At 41.5% G+C, this 12,516-nt stretch overlaps 1 protein-coding gene across 1 annotated transcript in view; it reads left to right on the top strand.

Moving 5' to 3' along the window:
- Positions 1–12,516, top strand: part of Lrp2 (LDL receptor related protein 2) — a 151,889-nt gene that overhangs the window by 69,069 nt on the left and 70,304 nt on the right. The window contains exons 20-30 of the mRNA XM_015987614.3: positions 2,223–2,360; positions 2,622–2,903; positions 4,086–4,328; positions 5,286–5,405; positions 5,494–5,610; positions 6,639–7,016; positions 8,066–8,314; positions 9,388–9,599; positions 10,421–10,605; positions 11,043–11,271; positions 11,920–12,097. Of these exons, the coding sequence (XP_015843100.1) occupies positions 2,223–2,360; positions 2,622–2,903; positions 4,086–4,328; positions 5,286–5,405; positions 5,494–5,610; positions 6,639–7,016; positions 8,066–8,314; positions 9,388–9,599; positions 10,421–10,605; positions 11,043–11,271; positions 11,920–12,097 (2,331 nt within the window). The remainder of the gene's footprint in view (positions 1–2,222; positions 2,361–2,621; positions 2,904–4,085; positions 4,329–5,285; positions 5,406–5,493; positions 5,611–6,638; positions 7,017–8,065; positions 8,315–9,387; positions 9,600–10,420; positions 10,606–11,042; positions 11,272–11,919; positions 12,098–12,516) is intronic.

Genomic DNA, 12,516 nt, shown 5'->3' with positions numbered 1-12,516 from the left:
ATAGAATGAACCCAGGTCTCACACATACCAGGAATATATTTTGCCACAAAACTATATCCCCATGCCAAAATTGACTCATGAAGAACATTTTCATTCATATTTCAATACTGCTTTCACATTACTAGTAAAGATTTCTGAGAGGCATGGAATTATGGGGAACAATAGCCACCACGATTATAGTCAAACACTGATCTCCTTCTCTCAACTACCTTCTTCAGTGGAGACATGCTTCTGGGACTTACTTGCTGAGAATAAGATACCTGGTGAGCCAGGCTTGGTGGCATATACTTGCTTGGGGGGCTGAAGCAGGAGAATGACCATGAGAGTGGCTTGGGCCACATGTTCAAAGCCATTGCTAGCCTACATAGCAAGACCATGAAAAATAAGACAGGTGGCTTGTTTATTCCTGCAGCAGGTTCTGTGTAGCTTGTGCATTGCACACAAATGCTAGCCCAGACCTTATGGTGCTGTGTTTCTGTTATCCCGGGACTTGGAAGGCTGAGGCAGGAGAATCATGAGGCCAGCTTGAGCAAGTTCAAGACCAACATCAACTAAATAGTGAGAATGAGAAGAGATTTAAATCTATCCTGGCTATACATGACCAACCATAACTTGTCTAGTTTGAGGGGTGACATTTTGTATAGAGCTACCAAAAGCCCTGTGCATAAACTAGTTGTGTTCCTGTTGAAACTAGAGTGGGTAGTCATAGTGAATATGCATTCCATCTTGCTGTCTATCTATGGGGTGTGTGGTATTTTAAAAACACTCTGAGTTTTTTGATGAGACAAGTCAATTATAAACAGTTCCCTACATTGTGCATTTACCCCACCTTTCAAATATCAGAAACATGCTATTTGCTAGTACATAGGAACATTTTATTTTATTTGGAGATTGATTCCCAATTTTCTTTTAATTATTTAATTATTTATTTATTTAATACTGAATGCTGTTTATTGAAAGAGGGAAGAGGTCTTAAATACAGGCTCACAGCACAATGGGAGAACCCCAGAGGGCAGAAGTTCACTACTAATGTTTTACAATCTTGAATCTAAGCTGTTAACGCCCATTATGCAGAATACACAGACAAGGAACATTCCTTGTCTTAAGCATTCAGGAGGGTGGAACCCGGAAGGGAATTAGCATTGGGAGGATATCAAGATCAAGGTCAGCAAGCAAGGCAGCAGTTACCCAAAACGGGGGTTAGGACCCTACAGGTTCCCCTTTTACTAAAAAGTGAGCTTCTGACTTAGGTTGCTTGGGACGTCAGCAGGTCACCTTACCCGTCAAGGAACATTTTAAAAATGTTAATTTTTCTTGGCTATATGCTGGGATATTTGGATATCTTTTGGTATTACCAGTATGAAAAATTGAGTGCACACCCATGAGAACAATACTATATTCCCAAAATAATATTAGTTTCTATCAATTTTGACTTGTGTTGTGAATTTCTTCTTTTTCCTTGAAGATAGGGTATTCCCATATAGCCTAGGCTCACTCAAACCCATGATCTTTCTTCCTCAGTCTCAGAAATATATGAATGTCACCATGTCTAGCCTCATTATGAACTTGGTATGGAGTGTTCTTTTATTTCACAACACTATGGAAATCATTAATCTTTCAGTGAAAGACTAGCTAGGTTTTTGTTTGTTTGTTTTTACTATATACTGTACAGGACTTATCTATTTAAATACAGTGAGATACTTTCCTGAAAGTGGAACTGAAATTTGCAATAAAGGTAGATAAGATTTACTGGCTTCCATGATGTGCTAGTGTGGATCACAGATGAGGGAACTTGATTTCATAACATGGGTGACATTGTAAGTGTGTTATGTTTATTTGTATTTTCTAGTTAGTTATGGTCTTGCATTACACAGAAGTCACTGCTGATATTTAAATTATTAGGATCATATAGAGATGATGTGCTCTGTTTCCTTTTCACAGTTAAATATTTTTACTATGGATAAGAACTCAATGGAGTAAAAGAATGGATAAGATTCTTTTTTGTGTTCATTTTTATCTATGGAAGTTTAAGCCTAATTACTACTAAATGCCATTATGTATCTGCCTCAACCTGACCCATCATATCAATAAAATATGGACTTTCAAAGAACAAATGGTTACAGATGGATGACAGATGGGTTCTTGGACCACTGCATCCTTGTAAGCCTATCACATTTCCTCAAACTGTGACTGAAAAACTAATGGATCTCTTTTCTGCTCAGATCATGTGTTCGTAACAGACTGGAGACTGGGTGCTATTATTCGAGTAAGGAAATCGGATGGTAGCGATATGACAGTTATTCGAAGTGGGATCAACAGCGTCATGAACGTGAAAGCATACGATGCTGGCCTCCAGACTGGTGAGGAGGGACTGCCAAGCCTTTTCCATGCGGACATAGTTATCTTTCTCCTTTCTCTTTAAGTATTCCTGATAGTGCTCTATTCCCCTCTGCCAAGACTTTGCTTTCTTGGAAATACACATCTTAGCAATTTTCTGTATTTAAGTGGAATGCTGATTTCCAACTTTGTACTGGGTCTGGAATGGTTTCTTTTTTTATCTGTCTCCACCCCCTGATCTCCCCACCCTGCGCCCAATGAATCTATTTGTTTTTCATGTTCAGGGTCTAACTACTGCAACCAGCCCACCCATCCCAACGGGGACTGCAGCCACTTGTGCTACCCAGCACCAAACTTCCAGAGGCTGTGTGGGTGCCCCTATGGAATGAAGCTTCAGGATAATCACATGACATGTGAGGGCGATCCAGTCAACGAGCCACCCACACAGCAGTGTGGCTCCTACTCTTTTGCCTGTGACAATGGAAAGTGCGTGCCCAGTTTCTTCCGATGTGATGGAGTGGATGACTGTCATGATAACAGTGACGAACATCAGTGTGGTACATTTAGTAAGTATCTGCCTGCCGGAATTTCGGGAGAGGTGAATAGAACAGAGGAGTGGTCATGTAAGCAATTATAAAAGCATGGGTTATGTGCACGGGAAAGTATGACTGGGGCATTTTTAGAATATAAGATTCATAACATGCACCACAGAGACTATAGGAAGTTAAGCACGATTCATAGGTAATGTTACAGGTGGATTAGATTATTGTGACCAGAATCCTTTTGGTATTAGCTCTTTGGACCAATGTAGTTAATTCATTTTGATAAGTCAAATTTGGAAGTCAAATCAGGGCTGAGGATAGGGCTCAGACACAATGAAATTTCTTAGCATGAAGAGGGCCCTGGGTTTGATCTCTGGCAATGGATAGAATAGCATCACAGTATCATAGGTACTTGCAACTGTAGCCTCAGAAAACCTCATGTCCTGTGTGAAATGAATTGGAGAAGAATGGATCTCCATCTCTACACTAGTCCATGATGTTTTGATTCTAATCAGCATTGCGCAAGGCCAAAGTGTTGCGGGTCTTCATCTTGCCAGCCAGCTCTCAGACATAGAGATGTATTATTAATTATGAATTAATTAATAATGATCAGTTAATTATTATTAATTGGTTGATGGCTTAGGCTTGTTTTTAGCTAGTTTTTATAACTTCTATTAATCTATTAATTCTATTAATCTATGTCCTTACCCAAGGCTCATGACATTGACCTCATATACGTATCCTGTTTTCTGCTTCCTCTGCTTCTCTCCGACTCTCTGCCATTCTTCCCAGTATCCTCTGTGCCTGGAAATCCTGCCTAGCTATACAAAAAGATTATTCCACAACACCCAAGTGTCCCATTAAAAAAATGGGAAACATCTATTAAACTGAGGCCAGTAATACCCTGGGCTTTCAGAGAGAAAGAAGAGTTCTTTGAAATGTTGTACATTTTCCTGACATAGAAGGGAAGTAAATATGAGACTAGGACTATATACCCACTGGAGAAAGTCGAATTTAAGATAACTGTAACTGCACCATAATATTCTTTTAATGGTTAAGAGAGGATATGTGTGTATATACATGATGTTGTGTATACTATGCTTGAGACTTCACAAACCTAAACCGCCCTCCCATTTCTCCGAACTTTGTATAACGCTGCACTGAAAGGTGAGAACGCTGTCGTGACCCCTTTGTGGCTGTTTGTAGATAATTCTTGCTCGTCCTGGGCTTTCACCTGTGTCCGCGGTGGACAGTGCATCCCCATTCAGTGGCGCTGTGACAAGCACAATGACTGCATAGACGGCAGTGATGAGCAAAATTGCCCCACAAGTACAATTTCTACTTGCCCACCCACCTCCTTCACCTGCGACAATCACCTGTGCATCCCAAGAGACTGGGTCTGTGACACAGACAATGATTGTTCGGACGGATCAGATGAAAAGAACTGTGGTGAGTTTTGAGCTGCTCTCTGTGGGTTGGTCAGCCTTCGGATGATTTGGATTCTTTCCTCTGAGACTCTTTTCTTGTCTTCCTCTGTATCAGTAGTCTGCTACATGTTGGATGCTTCTCCCGAAGGTACTGAGCCTTTCAAAGCACAGCACTTATGTCCGACATCCAGATAAGGAACTATAAAACAAAACAAAACAAGCTAACAGCCTTAGCTGGATGTGGTGGTGCACACATCTGCAGTCTCTGCTGTGAGGGCGGCCAGAGAGACTGCTTCAGTCAATTAAGGGGAGAAAGAAGGATGACTCTCAGTGCATATCACATGCATGAGTACACACAGATATGCACATGCACGCATGCATATGTGTGTTTTTTAACACGCGCATATGATCATGCAGATATACATACACACACCACACATACATATTTTTTAAAGCCTTTAATAAAAAATTCACATAATTTATACAGTACCTTATAATCATTTTTTTTTCTTCATCTAATACAGAATAAAGACATCGGTCTCCAACGCCCACTTTTTTTTTTAAATATCACTGGAGTCCTCCAACTAAATTCTTGTATCGGTTGCAGGACTAGGCGATTCATTTTCCTCGTGGAGGAGCTGGGCCCTTTTAAGTTTCTAGGAACCTGTGTCTTTCACTTTGTGGGGTGGATGGGGCAGCCTGCATGGCTGTTGCTGCTTGGCATGTGGTGGGTTGACCGTGTTGCTCAGACTTGGTAGAGTCATAGACTCAGGAGATGCAGCAGCAGGCTAGACACCTGGTGTGTCCATGGTCAGTGTCTTCTCTTTTCCAAGATTGCCTCTGTCCTTGAGTCTCCTCATTCCAAATCCTCATCTTGGGTTCTCTTACTGTGCTGACTTTGACGTTGTGGCTGATCTGAGCACATGGAACTGAGGTAAGTTCTTGAACGGAACTTGGCTTTGTGTTTGTATGTCATTAGAAGCTTCAGGGACGTGCCAACCCACACAGTTTCGATGCCCTGACCACCGATGTATCAGCCCATTGTACGTCTGTGATGGGGACAAGGACTGTGTCGATGGATCGGATGAGGCAGGTTGTGGTAAGTGGATGGCTTCCCTTTTTTCTTACTGTGTGGTGCTCAGTTTATCTTGGAGTTCCTGTCAAACACTTCTCTCTTTCCTTTTTAGTGTTAAACTGCACAAGTTCTCAGTTCAAATGTGCTGATGGGAGCGCTTGCATTAACAGCAGATATCGCTGTGATGGGGTGTATGATTGCAAGGACAATTCTGACGAGGCTGGCTGTCGTAAGTACCACATACAGAGTGTATTTCAGACACAGGGATCCTTTATTTTAGTACCGGATATTACTGTATAGTTTTCCTTTTAAACTCATACCGGCTGGGGGAAGACATAAAGCACAAAATGTTCATGAGATATTGACATGCAATACTATTACATGGGTAATATTACTGTATAATGAGCTGTAGTTATGTAGCCAATGTTACATAAATGAATACTTCAAATAGTTAATTCCTTAGTTATTTTTCATATTCCAAGGACATCCACCAATGTGGTTTTTAAAATTACATTTGTTTGTGTGCTTGTGCACATTTGCACACACATAGGTGGGTGCACATGTATGCATACACATAACACAATACACACACACACACACACACACACACACACACACACACACACACACACACACGGCAGTCAGAGGATAACTTGTGATACTTCTCTTTTTCCACTATATAAATCAGCCTCATCTGAAAGCAGTTTCATTAAACTCTCAATTGGGAAGCCAAATCATGGCATAGAAATTCAGGAAGAGATTATAATGGGTCCAATGTAATTAAAACCAGGCAGATAGTCTTAGAAATGACATAGTCAAACTTCTATCCCTGTATATAAAGAAGATTGCATACAAGTCAGATGGCCCCTGTTCTTTTTATATGCAGAGATTAGGGACCTATTGATAACATGATTGTTTTTCTGCCCACTGTTTGTGTGTAATGGATTTTATTTATAAAAAAAAATCTTCAAACATTCTAGGACAGACAAGGCTACACAGAAAAACACTGTCTCAAACAAAACAAAACAAAACAAAACAAAACAAAACAAAACAAAACTTCAAACATTTGCTCGGACAGTGGCATGTTAGACAATCCCAGGGAATCAGAAGGAAGGGTGAAACATTTGATATCCTTTTAGCCTTTAGTATTGGTTCTGTCTAAATCTACAGTTTGTCCAGAATACTTTCCTCTGAATCTATATGACAAAAGGGATCCCAATCCCAACTGTGTCACACACGTGCCTTTGTTCCCCCTAGCAACCAGGCCTCCTGGTATGTGCCACCCAGATGAGTTTCAGTGCCAAGGAGATGGTACCTGCATCCCCAACACCTGGGAGTGTGACAGACATTCAGATTGCATCGACGGATCTGATGAGCACAACGGCTGTGTTCCCAAGACCTGCTCTCCGTCTCAGTTCCTTTGTGACAATGGAAATTGCATCTACAAATCGTGGATCTGTGATGGGGACAATGACTGCAGGGACATGAGTGACGAGAAGGACTGCCCCACCCCACCTTTTCAATGTCCCTTTTGGCAGTGGCAGTGCCCGGGCTCCAGCTCCTGTGTCAGCCTGAGTGTCCTGTGTGATGGCAACTTCGATTGCCCGAATGGGACCGATGAGTCCCCGCTTTGCAGTAAGTTACCTGACCACATGTCACTGCCATAAATTCATTCTGAGCAGCAGTCTGCTGTCACCCAGCACTGTCACAGTCCCCACAAGGATTTTAGTTCCTCGCTGACTTCATATCCCTGTAGGAGTAAAGATAATTAAATTCCAATAAATCATGACTGCATAATACTTCTCCTTTGCACTTTTATATCTGTGTTTTCCTTTCTTTTTATAATTGTTTAGAAAAATGAGACTAAATGAGGACAATAACATCGTCAGATTAAATGTAGCTCTCTTAGCAATGTGTTCATGAACTTTTCTAACTTGAAGATTTTCTCATTTTAACCCGGACTTGTCATATAACAACCCAAATCTGGGGAGTTGTGTTTGCTGTGATTAAAATGCTCTGATTGGCATGTGATCCTAATGACTGTCCCTTCTCTTTCCTCTTTAATTAACGCTCACTGTCAGATGACCTACAGCAAGGTATGGCTGTGAAATATTTTAGACGCTCACCGTTTCACATGTTCATGTGGGTGCTGAAGTTGTACTAACTGCTGTGCCTTCCTCTTCTAGTGCATGTCCTGTGTTATGACTCTACCTATAAGTTGTGGTGCTCATGGAAATAGAGGGTATTTTCATATCAAGGCATGTGACCTGGCTTTGGGCAGGTTTAGCCCTTGCTGTGTTGGCCCTAAGAGTAAGGAATGATGGTGTGTTAGCAAATCTGTGTCCTCTCCACTTGAACATGTCCAGCTTTTTTTTGTGCAACATTTAAGACCTATTGTTCCATTTCTAGTTAGGGTGGGGAATTCCGGAGGAAGCAAGTTAGATTTCTCTTTATCGATGCTAGTTTCAGTCAGCTGTATTTAACGGAGGCTCTCTCACGGCACTAAGTCTTGGAGGGTGGTTGTAGAGACCAGTTCCCATGGATAATACATCCGCAGGCAATTCAGAGAAGAAACGAAACAGATTATCTAAGAGAATGTGGCTCTTAATTAACTCTCATTAAAGTTGGCACGGGACGACATCACAGTGTGTCTGACTTTCCCCCTGTGACTCTCTTTATATTAGATCAAGACAGCTGCTCACATTTTAATGGTGGTTGCACTCATCAGTGCATCCAAGGGCCCTTTGGAGCGACATGCACATGTCCATCAGGATACCAACTTGCCAATGACACTAAGACCTGTGAAGACATAAATGAATGCGATAGTCCAGGCTTTTGCAGCCAGCACTGTGTCAACATGAGAGGTTCCTTCCGGTGCGCTTGTGATCCGGAATATACATTGGAAAGCGATGGGCGGAGCTGCAAAGTCACAGGTAATCATTCAGCTTAAACGTGAACTAACGCCAGGAAATCTAATAGCCTCTCTCGGAGTGTAAGCATTTGGCAAGGTTGATCAGCGGTCAGCCTGACTAGTCTCCTAGTCTCCTGACAGCTTATTTAATAACGTCTTTTGACCTATATGAAAGTGAATATACTAGATATTGGAATATTGATCCAGCTGCTTTCAAGTTGATTCAACAGAGGAGGATTTAAAAATTCTTCTATGGTAGGGCCCAGTGGCATATGTCTGCTATCCCAGCACTCGGGAGTTAGAATCAGGTCAGCCTGGGCTTCATAGTGAGTTCAAGGCAAACCTGAACCACATGAGGCTCTGCTTGAAAAATGCCAATGTAAGAATGGGAACCTTTCCTTTGAGAAGCCTGGATGAGAGTGGCCCAAGGAACAGATTCTTAGTAGCATGAAGTTTCCATCCAAGATCCAATAAGTCTTTTCCTTCGAAAGCACGCTAGGAAAACAACTTTCCTTTTAAGGATGTAGATACATCGTTGTCATAGATCAGAACTCAGTCTTTTGGTCACTGCGGCTTCAGTGGAGGCAGACACCTATCGCAGTTTGAGTAGCCGTAGGCCAACCTAAATGTGGTGTGATACATTACTAAAAAGACAAGCAGTGAAGGAATATTAGTCTGCAGGTAGAACTCTCTGTTACAACTACATGAATCAAGCCTATGATCAAACTAAGGTAGATAGCCAAGTACAACAACAAAAGCAGCCCAAGAATGACTGTGAGTACAGCTCACTCCAGACTGATACTCAGATGCCCACTGCAAAGCAAAGCTATTTCAGAATGCAACTATTTTGCATACTATTGAATATCAATGAACAATTAAGGTCCCCTGACCCAGCTTGGCTTCTGATGAGATATCAGGGGTGTCTAGGATGGTATGGCTGCAGACAACTAAGAGGTTAGGAATGAAGTGATTAATTCTTTTCTCTTATTCCCCCATTTCTCCAGTTTAGTATCAACCATTGGAAGCTGAAGAGACCCTTTGATTGTATTTTCCTTTCAGTTCCTTGACAGTCTCTTTTTTCTCTTTCCTCCACAGCATCCGAAAATCTGATGTTAGTTGTAGCAAGCCGTGACAAGATCATTGTGGACAATATCACTGCCCACACACACAACATCTATTCACTGGTCCAGGATGTCTCTTTCGTGGTCGCCCTTGATTTTGATTCAGTCACCGGTCGCGTCCTTTGGTCTGACTTACAGCAAGGCAAAACCTGGAGTGTCTTTCAAAATGGAACAGACCAGAGAGCAGTAAGTGCTCTTCTATAGCCCTTCTATAATATCCACTGCTCCTCACCAAGAGAAGGTCCTTGCCTCCCTTGTCCTGGGCCGCGCACCATGTTCAAGAGGTCTGGATATTCCTAACTAACTGCAGCGCTGTGGATCTGCTCTCCCGGCCTCTGTCTGATTCTGAATTCTGTGCCGTGTATGTAGATCTTTGTGGAAGAGAGTAAAGTCCAAGAGTAAAGAAGTTGCTTCGCTGAGCTGTAATTGAGTGGAAACTTTGCACCTCCTCTCCCTCAGCTGGTTTGATTAATCTTTTTGTTTGATGTGTCTGAATTTATGTCACGTGTGCGGTTGCCAGTGGAGTCTTCTGCAAGAGCAGCTGGTGCTCTCCGTTTCTGAACCAGCTGAGTTTGTTTCTTGATTCCTGACAGTCACAATTTCTTTAGTGAACACCGTGTGTGTACACATTGGTAGAGCTCTTAGCGAGTGCAGAAGCTTTTAAAATCAAAATGAAACCACCCATTAATACAATTATCTTGCATTATTTAAGTCTGTGAATGCCTTGTAATTAACCCTGAAAATGGTACAGTTGGCTTACTGGTTAGCTACATTGGGAGAAGAATTGTTCTAATCCCAACATGTTAGATTCCTTATTCTAGACTTTCATATAGTTTCTGTGTTTGTTCCCATTTATGCTAATATTCACCCTTTATTCTTTTGTCTATAGGTACATGCCAGTGGTCTCTCTGTGTCGGAAATGGTCGCAGTAGATTGGATAGACTTTCATATAGTTTGTGTTTGTCTCCATTTATGCTAATACTCACCCTTTATTTTTTTGTCTGTAGATACATGAAAGTGGTCTCTCTGTGACGGAAACGGTTGCAGTAGATTGGATAGGTCGCAATCTTTACTGGACAGACTATGCTCTGGAAACAATTGAAGTTTCTAAAATTGATGGAAGCCACAGGACAGTACTGATTAGCAAAAATGTCACCAACCCTAGGGGACTCGCATTAGATCCCAGAACAGGGTAAGAAAGACATCTTAGTAGCTGTGCAATTAAGGCATGCAGTAATGTCCTGTAGATGGGCCACTTAGCTGTGATTTTGATACCACAAACTGGCTGTTTCTGCCTGAAGTTCATGTTATTTTCTAGAGTTGGATGAATGAGAAAGAGACATTGCCTTGATGGAAGAAAGAGGCAGGAAGAAATTCTATATTTTATGTAGATTCTGAGTTAGCGTGTTTTCTATAGGATGATGAGTTATTACATATCAGTGAAGTTTATAATGAATCTCTGAAGATGGAGAAAGCAATTCACTACTTAAAACTGTAGTGGGATAAACAGAAAAGGACTGTTTGTGAATTGGTGGCATCATGGCATTTCCATGTCATTATGTTTTGTTTTATGCACATTATAAAAATACCTAGAGGGCATGTGGCTGTAATCTTTCCTTTCTTTCACAGTAACCATCTAATGTTCTGGTCTGACTGGGGCCGTCACCCTCGAATTGAGCGAGCCAGCATGGACGGTACTATGCGTACAGTCATTGTCCAGGAAAAGATCTACTGGCCCACTGGTTTAAGTATTGACTACCCCAACCGACTCATCTACTTCATGGATGCCTACCTTGACTACATTGAATTTTGTGATTATGATGGGCACAATCGAAGGCAGGTCATTGCTAGTGATTTGGTAAGTTTGCAATAACGTTCAAATTTATACCACAGTAGAAATCATTATCAAGAGAATTGAGAACAAATATACACAATGAGAATAAACAAAAACAAACAAACAAACAAACAAACAAACAAACAAAACCAGACCAGGGAGCAACGAAATATTTTTATCTTACTCAGTTAGATTGTACCATGTACAGGAAAAGATTAATAGACAATGTGACTTAAGTAAGTGTTCTGTGGATGCTAGTCTTTTGCTTATATATCTTTAAAAACCAGGGTTTAGGAAGAATGAATAAACTAGATTTATATTTCTCAATGAAACCAGAGTCTGTTATGTGTTTAAACACTTTTTTTAATTGAATGAATACTGTTTAAGTTTTACAAGTTGGCCAATGCAGAAAAATATGTACTTTACCAAAGAACTATCACAGTTTAGTGCCCCTGATTTGAGAAGTCCCACGAGGAGCCTTCCAGCCACTGGGTAATAGATGCTGGGTAATATGGGCCTACGATGTAACAGAGATAGGCCTGAAACAATTTTAAAAATGAGCGCAGAGTGACATTCCTAGAGTAGATACTTGTATTTGCTACTTCCTGGTGTCTTTTTTAAAATCTCCTTTCCATTTCTGGGTGAGGTCTCACAGTCTAGTTCTGCTTCCAGATTCTCCACCATCCTCATGCCCTGACTCTGTTTGAAGACACTATGTACTGGACTGACCGTGGGACTCGGCGCGTTATGCAGGCCAACAAGTGGCATGGGGGGAACCAGTCCGTTGTCATGTACAGCGTTCATCAGCCTCTTGGGATTATTGCCATTCATCCTTCAAGGCAACCATCTTGTAAGTGAAGACTCCTAAACAGCCTGCCTGGAAATAGCATGGTCGTATCTTCTTCTGGACATGCTAAGTGCATGGGCAATACATTTTCTTTTCTCGGACTGCAGTAGTACTCCATGCTTTTTCCTTGCCCTTGCATTGTTCTGGCTTTTATTTAATGCTGGAAAAGTAGGTGACAATAGCACATCCTCACCATGTCATTTTATTCAGCTATTAGCTACTACCTCTGTGACCTTGTTCAGCGGCTGATTGTTGGGACTCATTATGATACCATCTCCTTGTAGGTGTCTGCTATGATCACCTTGTGTCACCCTCATGCATGGGGTGTGGGTGGACAGAGGATGTAAGATTTGGCCTTGGTGGTAATCCTTCTGTTGGGAGGGAGAACACTTAACCTTCCCATAATCCCTTTCTCCTCAAAT

This window comes from Peromyscus maniculatus, chromosome 4 (assembly GCF_049852395.1).
Source record: "Peromyscus maniculatus bairdii isolate BWxNUB_F1_BW_parent chromosome 4, HU_Pman_BW_mat_3.1, whole genome shotgun sequence".
Classification (NCBI taxonomy): domain Eukaryota; kingdom Metazoa; phylum Chordata; class Mammalia; order Rodentia; family Cricetidae; genus Peromyscus; species Peromyscus maniculatus.
Note: the sequence above shows the minus strand (reverse complement) of the source record. Positions and strands in the feature narration are given on the sequence as shown.